General features: G+C 48.9%; 1 protein-coding gene across 5 annotated transcripts in view; it reads left to right on the forward strand.

The window, feature by feature from the left end:
• The window catches only part of sema5ba (sema domain, seven thrombospondin repeats (type 1 and type 1-like), transmembrane domain (TM) and short cytoplasmic domain, (semaphorin) 5Ba), a 105183-nt gene that overhangs the window by 39544 nt on the left and 47050 nt on the right, over nt 1-18589 (forward strand). For all 5 annotated transcript variants that reach the window (XM_077001767.1, XM_077001770.1, XM_077001771.1 and 2 more), the window contains exons 3-5: nt 1327-1567; nt 9845-9944; nt 11593-11638. In XM_077001767.1, coding sequence (XP_076857882.1) covers nt 1381-1567; nt 9845-9944; nt 11593-11638 — 333 coding nt within the window. In that variant the 5' untranslated portion in view covers nt 1327-1380. The remainder of the gene's footprint in view (nt 1-1326; nt 1568-9844; nt 9945-11592; nt 11639-18589) is intronic.

Raw genomic sequence — 18589 nt, forward strand, 5'->3', positions numbered from 1 at the left:
CAGAAGCAGGACCCTGTGTCTGGCCATATGGTGACGCTCCTCACGTTTGCTGGTGTGATGTGGGCCCACCTGCAGTTGCATCTCTAAACAAACATAAAACACACATAGACAAACAAAAGCAACACAATGCAGAGTTTTCCTTCTCATTTGGTCTTTTAAAACACCGTAATGATGTTAGATGCCGAGGTGTGTTAACATCAGAAACTGCATGGTTACCAACACCATGCTTTACCTGCAGTGTAAATACCTTACGTTGTATTTATGATGACACCACATTAATGTTTTTGCCCTCAGCTCCTAATGCTGAAATCAGAGACGCACCGATCTTCTCTAAACCTCAGCTTAGCACTATTACACTAGATCCGAGAGTGGAGACTTGAGTAATCTTGATTAAAAGGAGGCATTATAAATTAAAGTGTGCTCTAAGCTGCCGTAACAGCCTATGGGCTGTCGTTAGGTATGACTTCATAAAAATCGGAGGGTTCAATTAGACTGTTCCTCATTGGCCCACAGTTTGCTCAGGCATGATTATCAGTCCCCATTAAGGGCTGTCTGCTATTACACATAGTGATCATAGCACTTAACAGTTGGCACCTCCTCTCTCTCTCACTGTGCCAATTGACAGGGAGTTTCCCCCGGAGTGTGCTGAGACAGAGTTAACCGCGGGGCTTCGGAATATAGCTGCCATGGGCCCTCAGCCGGGAGTGTTGAATAAAGATGATATCGTGCCTGCCCTCAGCCCTAATGATATCAGCCCTGATATTAAACCTCCCCCACACCACAGGGCATCTGAGGTGTGAAGACAGGCAGGTTGGAGGCGCGGGCGTCCGGCCGTCGTGTTCTGTCGTGAGCTTTAGAACAGCACCGCTCCGATCCACTGCCCACTCCCCCCACCGATGGCTACTGCACTTCCATCCACGCAGAAACAGGGCCGTTTTGTGAAAAGGGGGGACTACCGCCCCCGCGCTGCTTCTCCCGTGTCTAGCCGTGAGCAGGGTGCTTGTGCAGGAGCTGAGAGTTTTTTCCCCCTTTAGTAGTGTTGATTAAAGAGCGCTGGTAAAGGGTGCGTGGAATATGCACGGCTGAGAGCGCTGTTAATTCATCAAAGCTTTTTTAAGGACGAAGAGCTGTGCTGCATGAGTTGTTAGGAATCTTCTGCTGGTCCCATTCCACGTTACCCCGCTTGCATTACCCAATTACCCAACATTTATTGGGCGTTAAATTAAAGTTTTTTTGCTCTTTCACGTTCGGTCCATTATGGAAAAGGTCACTGACTGGTAATATCTCTAGAAATGGTTCATCTCGAACTCTTCTCTCTACTTTCAGCTGCATTCCAGAGGCCCATCTCGGCAGCTAGAGGAGAGGTCGGCCTACGTCACCATGACAGCGTTGCCACGGGACAGGACTCCCCTGGCAGTGGCTGGCCTTGTCCTCTGTCTCCTCTCTCTGTGTCCAACCGCGGTGATGTCCCAGAGGCTCCCCGTCCCCACCGAGGCGTCCACGTCTCCGGCGGCCCAGGGTCAGTCCGAGTGCACCCGTCGAGAGCACCCCGTCATCTCCGTTCAAGGTGAGCACAGGTCACCCCCACACCACCTTCATGCACTCACAACACACACATCAATTATTAATTGGGGGGTCTCATGGCTCATCACTATCCAGGAATGCTGCACCCCGCGTTGTCAGATGGTGGTAGATGTGTGGTTGTGTGTTCTTCAGATGGCTGGGCCAGTGTGCGCTGCCGAGTGATACGGAAGATAAATGCTTCCTGTGTGTTGAAGCGACGTGCTTCAGACGTGAAGATAAACGCTTCCTGTGTGTTGAAGCGGCGTGCTTCAGACATGAAGATAAACGCTTCCAGTGTGTTGAAGCGGCGTGCTTCAGACATGAAGATAAACGCTTCCAGTGTGTTGAAGCGGCGTGCTTCAGACATGAAGATAAACGCTTCCTGTGTGTTGAAGCGGCGTGCTTCAGACATGAAGATAAACGCTTCCTGTGTGTTGAAGCGGCGTGCTTCAGACATGAAGATAAACACTTCCTGTGTGTTGAAGCGGCGTGCTTCAGACATGAAGATAAACGCTTCCTGTGTGTTGAAGCGGCGTGCTTCAGACATGAAGATAAACGCTTCCTGGGTGTTGAAGCGGCGTGCTTCAGACATGAAGATAAACGCTTCCTGGGTGTTGAAGCGGCGTGCTTCAGACATGAAGATAAACGCTTCCTGTGTGTTGAAGCGGCGTGCTTCAGACATGAAGATAAACGCTTCCTGGGTGTTGAAGCGGCGTGCTTCAGACATGAAGATAAACGCTTCCTGGGTGTTGAAGCGGCTTGCTTCAGACATGAAGATAAATGCTTCCTGTGTGTTGAAGCGGCGTGCTTCAGACATGAAGATAAACGCTTCCTGTGTGTTGAAGCGGCGTGCTTCAGACATGAAGATAAACGCTTCCTGTGTGTTGAAGCGGCATGCTCTGGACATGAAGAATGCGGCATGGGGAGCTCTATGCCCAGGAGTATCACCCCAGTGGTCCCAGAAACACAATACATGCCACAGCAAGAAATTGGAGAGATTTGTTTCGATGGCAGATCCAGATACGTAGGCAGCTTGAAAGATGAGCCACTGGCGACCGCCTTGTTTATATCACGGCCAAGTGGTGTTGGACTCTTCGTGAGGTATGATGAAAATGGACCCGCTGTACGTTCAATATTGCAGGACGTCTGCAGGGGTAGTATAGCAGGGGTAGTTGATAAGGACATGGCTTGTGGCTCACATTATTAAAACACACCCAAAGCCTGTTTTTTCCCCCCATTTTTCAGGTCTATGTCATATCTGTCAAAATGAGACATTTCTTTTCCAGCCAGGAGCACTGAAACATCTGAAATGAGAATATATTCTGCAGGGTTGGAAAACACTGCTACCTGTTCGTAACCAGCAGCTTATGTTCCAGAAGCCCAGGTGATCTACTTCATTTTGCACGCTCAGCCTGTTCCTTTAGCTTTCGTCACGGTCGCTCCTCAAAGCAAAACCCACTTGGGCGTCGCTTTCATAACGAGCAGCGAAACAACTGGCTTTGTATGGTCGGCTAGCGCACCTAAAATCACCTCTTTGTGTTTAACTAGTGGTATAGAAACCCCTCTGTACAACTTAAAGCTCACCTTTATACTGGAGCAGCGGTATGGAAGTCCTGGAACAATGTAGGTGTTGGCTGAACCTCAGATTAGCAGCTTTGATGGATGAGCGTTTTAAAGTGGAGCGGTCGGCCGGCCAGGGCGAGCAGACACCTGGAGGTGGTCGAGAGGAGCCAGCGTCTCCTGGCCTGGTCTGGGGATGGACAGTGTACTCATTCTGCAGACCTTCTGGAAGGCAGCGATGGAGAGGAGCGTCCTGTAGGGCCGGTGAAGTGCAGCTGGGTGCGGTTGCCTCCGTAGGGACGACCCCCAAACCTGCTGCCCAGCCCTGCCAGAGGGACGGCTCTTAAATTACATTATAGCAGGGCAGGTTTTTGCTTCTGCCCTTTACCGCAGTTATGACTGCCTCTGCTTTAATTTATTTACTTACTTAAATGATAAATGCTATACATGCATTTTCAGACATTGCTGGCCTGATGTACTGTGTGCAGTTTGGTTTTTGGAATGAGGAATTAAAGTGTTTTTGTCCCGTTATACAGGACCACTATGGCCTAATCTGTCTCTGTTCCTGCATGGGTGATAACACCTTTAGTTATCACAGAACAGACTTCTAAGCTCTCAGCCCACCCTTCAAAATCACGTGAACCGATGAAGACTGATGTCATGTCACTGCAGTACATGTACTTCACAATCTCTGTGTAGCCATCAGATTCCAGCGCGATCCGATGCGTTTAAGCTTGCCTGCTCACGCCAGCTCTCTGACGAAAACCCCTGCGGCTTCTGATTACAGGCACGTCCACTGCAAAGTGGTGGCAGAAAATTACGGGCAGGTGCCAATAGATCGCCAGAGTCCCATTTAACAGCTGCTGTCATTAAGAGCAATCAGAGTCAACCTCGTACTCCCCGAAGACGCGGAGCTGTTAGGAGCCCACACAGGTGCTCACTGTATGGTTTTCCACGCTTTCAAGGGCTCTGGATGGCACGGCATTTAACCTGCCATCGCTCGTGTGTGCGTCTGCCTCCCAGATTGGATCCTTTCACTGCCGTCCTTCTGAAATAGCGCCAGCCTTCTCCAGGAGGACGGGCAGTGGTAAGTGTGTACCACCCACTTCTGTCTCACTCCCACGGCTCGCTACTGGAATTGGCTCAGGATTGTTTGTCTGGACTGTAGAATACGCCGCACTCCAATAGGTCATGAAGCTGCTGCCTGCATAACAGCCACTTACTTGGCAAGCAGAGAAACATCTCTCCTTCGTAGCAGGGGAGAGAGACTTTCAGGACACGTGCTGCTGCCCCGGGGAATAGACGGAGCTAGCGGCCGATGGTAGTCGCATCCCGCCATCTCGCCTCGATTCAGATTCGTATTTAGTGTAAAAGCAGTGTTTACATTCGCCCTTGGGCGTGGGCGGCTGGGACCTGGTGAGTGATGTGTGGGTCTCTCACAGCTCCCTCATACCAGACGTGTGTTACAGCCACCGTCTCTATCCGTGGCGGACGCAAATGAGACGTGCGTGAATGTCTCGCTGTGTACCGCGGGGCGCGCTCGAGAAGCGCCGTCCTTTAAGCCTGGCGGACCGTCCTCTGACCGCCGGACACCTCCCTCCGCGACCCCTCCCTCCACGACCCCTATGCCAGCGTCTCTCCCGTCGCTCTGCCGTGACATTTCTTGAGCTATTCATCTTTTCCCTTTTTTTATCGCTCTCTTATCAGTTTGGTAAGATTCAGATTTGTGCGGCATGGCTTCCTGGGAGTGCCAGCAGTTGCCAGTGGGCCCCGGAGGATGCGTGTGGCAGTCCCGTGACGGGCCAGCAGACAAAACAAAGGCAAATTTGGTATTTGCTCAGATAAGCCGCAGCCTGCCTCCGCCGATAAGATCCCGGAGGCTCCAGTGAGAGATGGGCCTCTCCTGTGAGAGGAGAGAGGGAGAACGAGGGAGTGTTGTGAAAGAGAGGATGAAAAGAGATAGCTTTGTCTTTCGGGGACTCTGTCGTTAACCCCTCCGCTGTGCTCATGTCTACCTGTGTTGCTGTCTCTGGATACATATGTGTTGTTGTTTATCAAAGCTCTCGTTACCACAGAGATGCGGGCAGTTATTTTTGTGTTACTAGTTATTTATGTGTTAGTAGTCAGGGTTGTTTATGTCTCTTTTTAAAATTCAGTTTAATTCTCATGTCTTCTCATATGTGAGAGTGCTGTTAGCTTCTCTTAGCAGTGGTATTTGTTAGACATAGCAATAGTTATTGTATAATTGCAAATTAAGAATATTGTGAGTTTCATAAAAATAGCAAATGTCAGTGAGCTTAATGCACCAGCAAAGAATGAACTGGTGTTGCAGTCCATCAGAAGCAGATAACGGTCCATTTACATTTACATTTACGGCATTTAGCAGACGCTCTTATCCAGAGTGACTCCACTGCTAGTGTCCAGACTGTTCTCAGTGCCTTTGTCCTCAGTGCTAAAGAAACTCTGACAAGCCTTTCTAGAGCAGATACTTACAGTGACTCACAATTACACATGACTTGTATAATTAATAAAGCGTTTAAACACCTAAAGGTGATATTGGGACATGTCTGGAACCTGTGGCTCACGTGTAGCCTATTTGAGTGTTAATGTAAAGCACCCCCCTGAATTCCACTTAACATTAAATGCCCTTTAAACACCTTTCAAGCACCCAGGAGGCTTTTACTCCAGTTTGAAAACTTGAAATACCCTCTTCTGGCCATTGTAATTTATACATGTTCGTGATTTATGGATTATAGGCTGGGCATAACCTGAACTGCCACTCTGCATTGGCTCTCCCGGGTCTTGGAGGTCCTCAGGAAATCACAGAGGGCAATTAATGAATTTATTCGTTTATCTTCTCAAACTGCCCGCTATACTGCTAGGTCTTCCTTTTCTGACAACTGTGCCTGAACAGACCACTGATCTGAGGTCAGTGAAGATGAGTGAGTGAGTGAGTGCAAGTGCTTTGTTTACAAACAAAGGGGAGCACTATATGCTGCCGACGGCAGTGAGGGGGAAAGAACGCTTCTGCAGTTCGGGGACTGGGATTGAAAGTGAATCAAATGGAACTGAAATAACAGCGGTGCTGCATGCACACAGATTGGCAACACACTTCTCGGTACAGCCGCCTTGAATGTAAGTAACTACTGAATAAATTTTTCTCAAAAATCAATTTTAGGATCTAAGCTCTGTGTTGCTGATCAGAGCGAAGAGTAAATGGAGGCTTAGCGAGGCCCAGCGATGTGACACGGCAGCAGTGACACTCACATGCCTTTGAAACATGGCGGTTTATTACTTTGCCAGACGTCTTCCTGTCAGGATTGTAATCCAGAGATTAAGGCTGAATGCAGTGTGATTTTTAAGGAGCAAATGCTTGTCGCTTAGTATAACAAAGTGATCGGGCTTTTTATCAGAGGCTGGCAGCTTTGGCTGTATGTGGCCCTGCACGCACCAGTGTCACACCACAGTGAGGTTTGTTCACTGAACCGATTGTGTCTGAATGCCTTCACTTCGCGCCCTTCTGAACTCGTAAGCGTTCCTGTTGGACCAGCAGGCATTAGCATGCAGGCGCTGCCTAGCTGTGCCGAGGGCCGTGTTGGGTTTGTTTTTATTTTTGGCATTTGTTTATTTATTTATTTATTTTGCCCCTGTTGCAAACGAAGAGGAAGTTAATTCTGTCAGAGTGAGTGATAAAGGTTGTGATTTATGTCCCCTGGGGCTGAACCGGCCCCGTCCTCTCGAGGCGGTGGCTAATGCATTAAAGCGGACTCTCGGCGGACAGGTGGAAGAAAGCCATCATCGTCCATCAACCCTGAGATGCGGAGGACAGATCGGGAGGGAGCGAGACGGCGTTCACGTTCCCCTCTCTTCGTAGTGCGAGGACCGAGCGGCCCCAGACAGACTGTACGGAGGGGAGGGAGCCGGCTGTGTGAACGCGGTGGGGGGGTGTTCGTCTCTCATAACAAGCCCTTGACTCTGCCTCTCTGGAGGACTTACACATGAAGCTGCCTCAGGCAGTTCACAGGGCTATGGCCTCATTTAGCCACTTATAAATGATAGAGTTTGTGTTAGGGCTGTAAGTTATATGTGTGTCTTTTCATGATAATTCTTCACTATTGGCACGAGTATATGACAAAGGCTTTTTTTTTTTACTTGGGCTACTTTTCTGGGCGGACTGGTTCTTGGCCACATCCACACTCCCCTCAGAACAGGGGCACGCTCCCACCTCCCTGCTCAGGGGGTTGTGACACGTTAGTGCACACACATGGGTGATCCAGAGGTCATCGTTACGGACGTATGATCCATGGAGCCTCCCTCTCCCCTCCGGCTATGGTTCCTTTGGCATGCGGCACTTATGCATACACTGTGAGTGAAGGTGGCGCTCTCCTTAGGTCCCCTCTCCTCCCTTCTGCTCCCCAGGGCTGGTGGGGGAGGAGCAAGTCTCCTCATGTCACCTCACGCTTTCCTCAAGCCTTGCCTCTACAGGAAACCCGTGGGGTGCGTTTTATGATTAGCACTGCTTCTATAGGTCTGTCGTAAAACAGCTGCCTATCATTCACCTACCATTACAACAACACTTCTCTGTGCTAAAGTGGTCCAAGGGAATCAGTCTGTTCAGAGTTTCTGGGTAATTTAAATTGATTCTAAGTTATTTAAAAAATCCCTTTATTGCTCAATCTACTAATCTTATCTAATTTTCAGAAAGATTGCTTGGTGCCCTCAGTCCAAACAGGTTTTAATAGTATATTATCACATCTCGTTAGACACGTTTTAGCTCCAATTGCACGTTAAGCCTAACACACTGTTCAGTGAGTCTGCTCAACCTACATGATGATGTAACTCTACATCAGGGGTGCTCACAGTTTTCAGCTTGCGAGCTACTTATAAGATGACCAAGTCAGAAAGATCTACCGGGGTGGCGGCGAACGTAATATGTTGAGCGGGGGGGGGCGAACGTAATTTGTTGAGCGGGGGGGGGGGGGGGGGGGGGCGAACGTAATATGTTGAGCGGGGGGCGGGGGGGGGGGGGGGTTGGGTGGCGAACGTAATTTGTTGAGTGGATTGCAGATTGGCTACCGTGAATGTCAATCAAAATACAACCGTCAGTGCAGATGTGCGATTCATCTACTACTATTTTATGTGACGCGATCTACGCACATTCCTTCGCGATCGACCGACACTTCCTTCGCGATCGACCGGTCGATCGCGATCGACGTAATGAGCACCCCTGCTCTACATCATCCCACATGGTTTCCGCTAGTCTCAGCTAGTCTCAACTAGCCTCAGCTGGTCTCAGCTAGTCTCAGGCAGTCTTTTAAGCTTATACTTTATTTTAGCACAACACTGAACTTGGGATCAAATGCTGTTTTTCTACCTGTTGGTAAGCTTGCTACAGATTTGTGGGAAGTCTGACATCCCACTAACTTTGTGATGGAAACTTTTGCTTAACCCGAACATCTGGACGTCTGGCTCTCCCCAGAGAGTTCTGGAGTGCCTTGAGGAGTTTCATTTAACACGGAAAGCAGTTCCACCAAAGTTCTGACCCATCCTCATGCAGCTGAATTTGTTGTGTAATTTCAGCTGTGAGTTTGAGTTTGATGTGCACCATGTGAAGATGTAGCTGGTGTGTGTGTGTATAATCATCATTTTATTGCATCACAGTGGCAGTGTGTGAGCAATTGTCTACATGCTTCCTAACAAAGCTGCAGGTTATTAGAGTTCTAACACGTCATCAGGTTATTAGAATTCTAATGTTATTAGGTTATTAGAATTTAAATATTATTAGATTATTAGACTTCTAATGTTATCAGGTTATTAGAATTATAATGTTATCAGATTATTAGACTTCAAATGTTATCAAGTCATTAGCCTTCTAACATGTTATCATGTTATTAGAATTCTAATGTTATCCAGTTATTAGAATTCTAAGCATCAGGTAAAAAGTTCTAAGATGTTATAGAACTGCTTCTCAGTCTGTCCATGTCAGGTCGAGTGAGCTGATTCGATACCCTCTCCGTACTTCAAAGATCACACGTCTCCTTTCATACTCATTTTCTCTCACAGCATGGTCCTGTTTAGTAAGCCACATTAAGATCACTGAAAGATCAAATGTTTCTTTATTTTACACAACGCTCGTTCTGTGTTATTTTATTCCCCTTTTAAATAGACCTGACATGCACCTTCAATGTCTGCTAGGGCAAATTGTTTTGATTTGCAGAAGCTGGTGTGAGGCATTTCTATTATTCATGGAATTTCCTGGAAAGTGAAGTTTTGACTAAGTGTCGCATTGAATTAGGATCAGCACCCATGATGTGGCCCAACATTTGTACTTCACTGCTGGGTTCCTATCCCAGCAGATAAGCATGCACAGATTCCAGCTGCACTAACTCACCATTCCTCAGGCATTTTTGGCTAAGTAGGACCCCGGCTCTCTCGCTGTGTGGGAAATGAATGTCCAAGACTCAGCAGTAGGAGGCTCCAGGGGAGAATTAAGTTCCCTAGGGGAGAATTAAGATCTCCAAGGGAGAATTAAGATCTCCAGGGGAGAATTAAGTTCTCCAAGGGAGAATTATGTTCTCCAGGAGAGAATTAAGAATTAACAGTGGTCCTGCACGCTTTTTCTATACATCTTCTACTAGCTCTCAGTTTGAGCTGTCACATCCATTTCCTCTGTTTAATTTGCTGAACTTTGGTAACCTTTGATGTCTGTCTTGTCCCTCAGAACTCAGCCCCTGGATCTCCAGTTTCTCTCACTCTAGTGTACGGGACTTCTCCCAGCTTACCCTGGACCTCACCAGGAACGAACTGATCGTAGGAGCAAGGTAACAGCACCTTCACTTCCAATCGTCCCCTATCCTGAATACCAGATTACTATGGAGTCAATTCCATGCCAAAACTAGGGGGCATTTTTGGCACTTTTGGTGTGTGCTCATGGTTGTTTTTCAGTGAATGCTATTGGCTGATGTCTCTTGGTTTTGTGACTGACGGTCTTTTCAGAAGATGGTGGAGCAGGATGAATGTAGACAGGCGAGTTAGCTACCCAACAGTCTCCTTGAAGAGAGTTGGAAGGCATAATATGGCTGTCTCCAACTGTAGCCTCCTACACAAATGGAGGCTAAACAATCCAGAGAGCAAAAAAGTTTTTTCAAAGTTTATTTATTCCACATCAATTAATCACTGGGGTTCATTGATTGAAATATATTCTTCTGTCTTCAATTTACTCTTTAAGTGTATAATACATAGTGGATGTTAAGAACATGAGTGATTTAATGACGCAGTTAAGATTGACACAAAGATTTTGACTTGAGAATGAGACAACTCTTATGTTCTAGCTAATTCCTATCCAAACTTGGAACCACCTTACATTCCTGATTGTATGTGAATGTCCATTCCTAGTACATAATGTAACAGTCATGGCAGGGGCAGTCATGGCCTGGTGGTAGGGAACTGGTCTTGTGACCGGAGGGTCGTGGGTTCGATTCCCAGACCTGAGGCCATGACTGAGGTGCCCTTGAGCAAGGCACCTAACCCCAACTGCTCCCCGGGCGCCAGGCTAGGGCTGCCCACCGCTCTGCGCACGTGTGATCCACAGCCCCCTAGTAATCACTAGTGTGTGTGTGTGTGTGTGTTCTAACTGCACAGATGGGTTAAAAGCTGAGGACAAATTTCGATTGCAGTGTAAAAAAATCACAATTGACAAAATACGGCACATTTACATTTACAACATAAATAAAGAACCATGTTGTGAGATGGAAAGAACCATGTGACCAACGTGACACAAAAGCCGATATCTTGAACTCTGTATTATAGCTAGCTATCTAACTAACCCAGCTAGCTTGTTTAATGTTCGAACCACTTAACGTATCAGTACAAAAATCCTTAATCACATCAGTAAAACTTATCATAGGTATTATGAGTTAAGAGTTAAGACTGTCTTTTAAGTCAACCCAAATTTTACTTTAGGTAGCTAACTCATGCTCCACCATCTTCTGAAAAAACCAGGAGCCATCAGCCAATAGTGCCAAAAACAACCCTTGTCAAAACCTACACAAAGAAAGAGCAGAAAGAAATGTGCTTGTTGCGTGAGAACGGTGATAAAATCAAGAAGGAAAAAAACAAGCGTGTGAAAAAAGACAACAGGCAGTTACACAAATGTGCATGAAATTGATTTTTCTGCACTCACAACTTTCATGAGTTGAATATTTACGATCGTGAAATATTAAAACGTGCACGTTTATGTTGATCGCCCTGGATTTTTGCGCCCCCTAGTTTTGGCATAGAAATGACTCCATAGATTACTGCTCATGTGAGAAGCCAGGCCAGGGACACATTCCAGAAATTTAAATAGAACCTTCTTTTTATTTTAATTAATTTCCTGCCCTGTAGACCTATTGACATTTTAAAGGCTTGTGTCTTGATTTTCCTAGTATTTACCATCTGACTTTTATTCTTTCTCCAATTCCTCTGCAGAAACTACCTCTTCCGGCTCAACTTAAACAACATTTCACTTATACAGGTAAGCAGGCAGCTGCTGCCCGCCCCCACGCCTGTGTGCTGCTCAAGCTATTTTGCTGTGCCAGGTTGGTTTTCCCTGTGAGGCTCTCAGCAGGCAGGAAGCTCTTGCTTGGTATATCGATTCCGAGAAAGGTTCCAGCACCCAGGCTCATCTGGAAGGAAGCAGCTGGTTCCATGCTCAGGGGCCCACATGCCTTTGCCTGGGGTCTGGCACTCTGGGCCTGCGGTTCCAGCTCCGCTCTCTCCAGGCCAGTCGGGGCTATGTGAAGGCTGGATAAAGATGTGGCGTGTGCAGAGTGGATCCCTCCCCACCCCTCCTTACCCCACCCGGTGCATGTGCATTTGGCCTAGTCTACGTCTCCATCACGCCTCGGGGCTTAACAGATGGAACAGACTTCATGAGAATCCTCCACTGCCAACCTGGGCTGTTTCTTACATTAAACAGTTTGGGGCAGGTCGAAGGAAAGGTGGTGTCATTTGCTTTGCTCTGGTTCTACATTCTTGGAACATTATAATGTAAGTAGGATTGTTCTGAAAGACTGGGCCGTTTGCCTGGAGCCCTCATGGTTTGTTAAGAGAGGAAGGTTTCATGGCCTTGTGTGTTGGTTCAGTGGCTTCGCTGCGGTTCTTAGATCTGCCAGCCTTTCTCCTGGCCCGCACGCCACTGATTGTATGACCCCTGCGCTGGCTCTAAGACGTCCTGATGGAGAACGCTAGCTCTGCCGTCCTCCCGTTCCACCTCAGGCGTTGTGGCTGTGCCGAGCTCCAGCGAGCGATCCAAAGGCGGGAATAAACCAGACGGATTTTTCTTCATTTGGACTAACTGGAGCGTCTCGAGCCGCGCCACACTCCAAATCGATGGCCGCGAAGGTGCTCTGTCCGCTGAGGCTGCACGTCTGAAGGTGGATGTCTGAGGTAGGAGGCCCGACAGAATGCTTAAACAGCCGAGGAAGAGATCACGGGCCTGGGCCAAGCAGATCTTAACACCCGAGTTTCATGGCTTGTAGCATGGAGCTGTGAAGAAACACCTTGATAGTGATTATTTTAACAGCAACATATCCCTTCTTTTTTTTCTCTTTTTTCATGAAGTGTCAGTGAAAGAGTCATGTGCTGAAAAATACCCTTCCGCACTCATCCCTCACCTCGCAGGGCTCACTTCATCACGTCTGCTGCCTGACCTACAAATGTCCTCCTGTGCCTCTTTCTTTCCCCCTGGGGTTGATCTCACCCCCAAACCCCCCCCCCCCCCCCCCCCCCCCCATCCCTGCATCCCTTCACACCATTAGGTTTATTGTGCGCGCAACTGCCAACAGTGGAACGGACCCTGGCGGGTGCCAGCTCATCTCTGAAATGCGTGTCCCGGTGCCAAGCACGTGTGCCCGGGACACAGGGCCGCGGGGCCAGAGGGGAGCCTTTTCAACCTCTCCCAAGCTGGACGAGGTGAAAAGTGCTGACACCTCCCCTCCGAACGGGTGGCTGGGCGGCGTGCGGCAAACGCCCCCCATCAGAGCGCCTGCTGTTCCCATTTAGGAGAAAGTGTGGAAGTGGTGGATTACGGCAGCCAAGAGCTCTGGCCCAAAGCGAGTCAGCGTTTTTCGGCGGGCCTAAGTGCGTTCTCTGACCCTCTCGTGCCACACGCACACGCGTGTGTGTTGAAGAAGAGACGAGTGCAGTTGCTCTGTCAGTAAATTCACTTTCATCATTTCTGCCTCATCACAGAGCTCTAAAGCTGCAAAGACACGGAGGCCATGATGGTCACCGAGGTCGTTTCTCGGAACCGAGCCGGTATGTGTTCGCGTCTCCCGCCTCGTGTCATCATCCAACGGGATGCTCTGGATTTTCCAGCGTTAATGATGGTGTCACATGGTCGCCGCTGTGCTGGGAGGGGGCTCAGGTGCTCTGGTTAGAGTGGCGAGCTCTTCGATCGGCCCCGTCCACGGTGCTGTTCCGGGCTGGTCTTACCAAACACATGCCCTACAAGGTGAGAAGACAGCACTCTCTCTATCCGCTCTCGTCCTCTACCGAACCCCGTCCCCCTGGGACGCAGCGTGTAAACGGGCCAGATGTGAACGGATCATCGGTCTTCTCAGTCTGAGTCAGAGAGGACCGCTCCCCCTTCACGCCGCACTGTAAATCAGGATCCGTTTTGAGCGCGCTTCATAAGTCCTTCATATCTGTCAGTGTTCGACCTCAGAATAATGCTTCTGTTCAGAAACAGGAGATAATCATAGACTGTCCTTTGTAGGCAGTGTTATTTACACAACATTCTTTGCGTGATTGATGTGTAACTGAGTTTGAGATTCTGCAGCACTGTGGCAGTGTAAAGTACCGCTGAAGGCTTTTACAGATGGATGTGGACGAGGACAGGGACGTGCACATCAAAGGGAATGTTCTGTTTGAGCTATTTGAGCTGTTTCACTGTCACTGTGAGCGACACTTGTGTGCTCTTTGAGCTGGAGAGATGCAATTGATATGTGGTTGAGAGAAGGATCTTTCGTATGGACGTAGCTAGGTTGGAGCTATTGCTGGCTGTGGTGGTTGCAGAATGTTCAAGAAACTCTGTGAGTGTTCTACATCCTCTCCACTCTCCTCCATCCCTCTCTGTGAGTGTTCTACATCCTCACCACTCTCCTCCATCTCTCTGTGAGTGTTCTACATCCTCACCACTCTCCTCCATCCCTCTGTGAGTGTTCTACATCCTCACCACTCTCCTCCATCCCTCTGTGAGTGTTCTACATCCTCACCACTCTCCTCCATCTCTCTGTGAGTGTTCTACATCCTCACAACTCTCCTCCATCTCTCTGTGAGTGTTCTACATCCTCACCACTCTCCTCCATCCCTCTGTAAGTGTTCTACATCCTCACCACTCTCCTCCATCCCTCTGTGAGTGTTCTACATCTTCACCACTCTCCTCCATCCCTCTGTGAGTGTTCTACATCCTCACCACTCTCCTCCATCCCTCTGTGAGTGTTCTACATCCTCACCACTCTCCTCCATCCCTCTGTGAGTGTTCTACATCTTCACCACTCTCCTCCATCCCTCTGTGAGTGTTCTACATCCTCACCACTCTCCTCCATCTCTCTGTGAGTGTTCTACATCCTCACCACTCTCCTCCATCCCTCTGTGAGTGTTCTACATCCTCACCACTCTCCTCCATCCCTCTGTGAGTGTTCTACATCCTCACCACTCTCCTCCATCTCTCTGTGAGTGTTCTACATCCTCACCACTCTTCTCCATCCCTCTGTGAGTGTTCTACATCCTCACCACTCTCCTCCATCTCTCTGTGAGTGTTCTACATCCTCACCACTCTCCTTCATCCCTCTGTGAGTGTTCTACATCCTCACCACTCTCCTCCATCTCTCTGTGAGTGTTCTACATCCTCACCACTCTTCTCCATCCCTCTGTGAGTGTTCTACATCCTCACCACTCTCCTCCATCCCTCTGTGAGTGTTCTACATCCTCTCCACTCTCCTCCATCCCTCTGTGAGTGTTCTACATCCTCACCACTCTCCTCCATCCCTCTGTGAGTGTTCTACATCCTCTCCACTCTCCTCCATCCCTCTGTGAGTGTTCTACATCCTCACCACTCTCCTCCATCTCTCTGTGAGTGTTCTACATCCTCACCACTCTCCCCCATCCCTCTGTGAGTGTTCTACATCTTCACCACTCTCCTCCATCACTCTCTCTGTGAGTGTTCTACATCTTCACCACTCTCCTCCATCCCTCTGAGTGTTCTACATCTTCACCACTCTCCTCCATCCCTCTGTGAGTGTTCTACATCCTCACCACTCTCCTCCATCCCTCTGTGAGTGTTCTACATCCTCACCACTCTCCTCCATCCCTCTGTGAGTGTTCTACATCCTCACCACTCTCCTCCATCTCTCTGTGAGTGTTCTACATCCTCACCACTCTCCTCCATCTCTCTGTGAGTGTTCTACATCCTCACCACTCTCCTCCATCTCTCTGTGAGTGTTCTACATCCTCACCACTCTTCTCCATCCCTCTGTGAGTGTTCTACATCCTCACCACTCTCCTCCATCTCTCTGTGAGTGTTCTACATCCTCTCCACTCTCCTCCATCCCTCTCTGTGAGTGTTCTACATCTTCACCACTCTCCTCCATCCCTCTGTGAGTGTTCTACATCCTCTCCACTCTCCTCCATCCCTCTGTGAGTGTTCTACATCCTCACCACTCTCCTCCATCCCTCTGTGAGTGTTCTACATCCTCTCCACTCTCCTCCATCCCTCTGTGAGTGTTCTACATCCTCACCACTCTCCTCCATCTCTCTGTGAGTGTTCTACATCCTCACCACTCTCCTCCATCCCTCTGTGAGTGTTCTACATCCTCTCCACTCTCCTCCATCCCTCTGTGAGTGTTCTACATCCTCACCACTCTCCTCCATCCCTCTGTGAGTGTTCTACATCCTCACCACTCTCCTCCATCCCTCTGTGAGTGTTCTACATCCTCACCACTCTCCTCCATCCCTCTGTGAGTGTTCTACATCCTCACCACTCTCCTCCATCCCTCTGTGAGTGTTCTACATCCTCACCACTCTCCTCCATCCCTCTGTGAGTGTTCTACATCCTCACCACTCTCCTCCATCCCTCTGTGAGTGTTCTACATCCTCACCACTCTCCTCCATCCCTCTGTGAGTGTTCTACATCCTCACCACTCTCCTCCATCCCTCTGTGAGTGTTCTACATCCTCTCCACTCTCCTCCATCCCTCTGTGAGTGTTCTACATCCTCACCACTCTCCTCCATCCCTCTGTGAGTGTTCTACATCTTCACCACTCTCCTCCATCCCTCTGTGAGTGTTCTACATCCTCACCACTTTCCTCCATCCATCTGTGAGTGTTCTACATCCTCACCACTATTCCTCTATTATGATCAACCTGGCTCAATGGCAACAGGTTTCTGGGCTGAATTGAGATTTAACTGGGCAGGATTGGGATTCAACTGGGCTGGACTGGTGTTTAACTGGGAAAGATGACAGGTCAATTCTGGGTTTTCATTAAGGATTAGTCAACTTCCCAATATTTGGTGACAGTATATTCGTACTATTTTCAAATTGCTTCCACATTCTTGTTCAATTCAATTATACTCGTTTTTTACATTTCATTTCCAAAAAGCCCCCATATTTCACAGACGTGGATGATGAAACAGGCCGTGAGAGCTTCTGTCCTCGCCGAGTCTCCGGTTCTTCATTCTCACTCTTCCTTCCTCTTGTCTAGTTGTGATGTTCTCCACGCCTGTTCAAGGCAGATGCCATGGACAACCGAATCGCTGATATTACACCGTATATAAAAGAAGCTACAAAAGCTGACAGCTGGCCCAAGACGCTCTTCTTTTTCTTGGTTTCAGCGGCTATAAAGGCTGATGAAAGAGGCCGCACTGAAAAACAGTCATTGTGTGCTTCTTGCTTCATGCTTCACGGGAGCAAGGTGAATTTCCTATCACCTTCCACGGCTAGGCATTAATCAGACGGGGGTGTGCTCCTGACCCGGGCTGACCTGCCAACAGGAGTCCACCTGCCTTGCTCTGGAGACACCGTCTGCACCCTGGGAGTCAGGGCAGACCGTTTTTGCTCTGACAGCGGTGATCAACTGCACATTTCAAATCTAAAGTTTCCGAGCCAGTTGTTTCCTATTGCACGCCTTGACTTTTTCATCTTTCTCTCATCGGTTGAAGAATGTCCAGAACCACCCATAATTCATACACGCTCTGTGAGCAGGTGCACAGAGGTTTCACCTGTTTTTCTGTGTCACATGCAAAGGTTCACTATAAATCATTGGCTGTCTCGGTGAGTATTGATAATCAAGTAGTGTTGCCTGTCCCCAAGCCGGAACATGTCCTTTGACTAAGCAGGCACCTGTTTTGGAAGTCAGTAACACAAATAGTAAGGCTGCATTCTTTTGACTGTGTTCAGGATTGTTTCAGCTGCAAGGTCGGGGGGAGCTGTTTGGTCAAGAGGTGCCGTCCCCTGTCGGCTGTGGCCCTTACAGCAGGAAGTCCCAGACCGCAGAGAATGTCAGTGGGAGTCTTTGGGAATCGGAGTTGTTTGGAATTCCGTCATTGTTTTGGTTTCGTGCTGTGACAGCGCGGCTATTATACTGCGTCCACAGCAGGCAGCGTGGGGATGAGAACGTGGGATCCGTGTAGTGGTTTCCATGCTTGTTTATCAGAGCCGTCCCAGAGTTCTTCATGCAGGTGCTCAGTGTCCGATGGTTCCTCTCATATCTCCGTGCTGGAGGGGGCCTATGGTGCTCTGGGCTGCCTATCGAAATGAAAAAGTGGACACACTAAACAGCTCCGGTTTGATATTCACCTCTACCCCTGTGGCCCAAATTTCAATTCTCTGAACCCTCAGTCTGATGAGGTGGGGGCTGATTTCATTCAGCCAACTGGTGATTCATTTCCACTCTGCATTTTGCCCAGATTTAATTATTGATGTGGCCTTTGTCAGTGGGTGCTTTTTATGTGGCCTCCAGGCACCAGGACGAGTCTAAACCCCCGGGAGCAGGAGTCCGCAGGGAGCGATCGTCGGCCCTGCAGTTTGTCTCTGGAAATGTGTCCCAGTGTTTGTCTCCATACATGCAAATGGCCATATTTTAGGTCCACTTAAATGCTGCTGCCTGGCAGATGTGTCTAGTCTGTGTAATGAGGCAGGAGCCATTGGCTTTTCAGCATATGAGGAAGACTAAGTGGAGTCTGACTGAAGGAGAGTCTGGTGCAGTGTGCAGGACATCTCTCTCCTCAGCGTGCGGGACTACTCTCTCCTCAGTGTGCAGGACTACTCTCTCCTCAGCGTGCAGGACATCTCTCTCCTCAGTGTGCGGGACATCTCTCTCCTCATCAGCGTGCGGGACTGCCCTCTCCTCAGCGTGCAGAACTTCTCCCTCCTCAGCGTGCGGGACTGGTCTCTCTTCAGCATGCGGGACTGCTCTCTCCTCAG

This window comes from Brachyhypopomus gauderio, chromosome 4, assembly GCF_052324685.1.
Source record: "Brachyhypopomus gauderio isolate BG-103 chromosome 4, BGAUD_0.2, whole genome shotgun sequence".
In the NCBI taxonomy this organism is placed as follows: domain Eukaryota; kingdom Metazoa; phylum Chordata; class Actinopteri; order Gymnotiformes; family Hypopomidae; genus Brachyhypopomus; species Brachyhypopomus gauderio.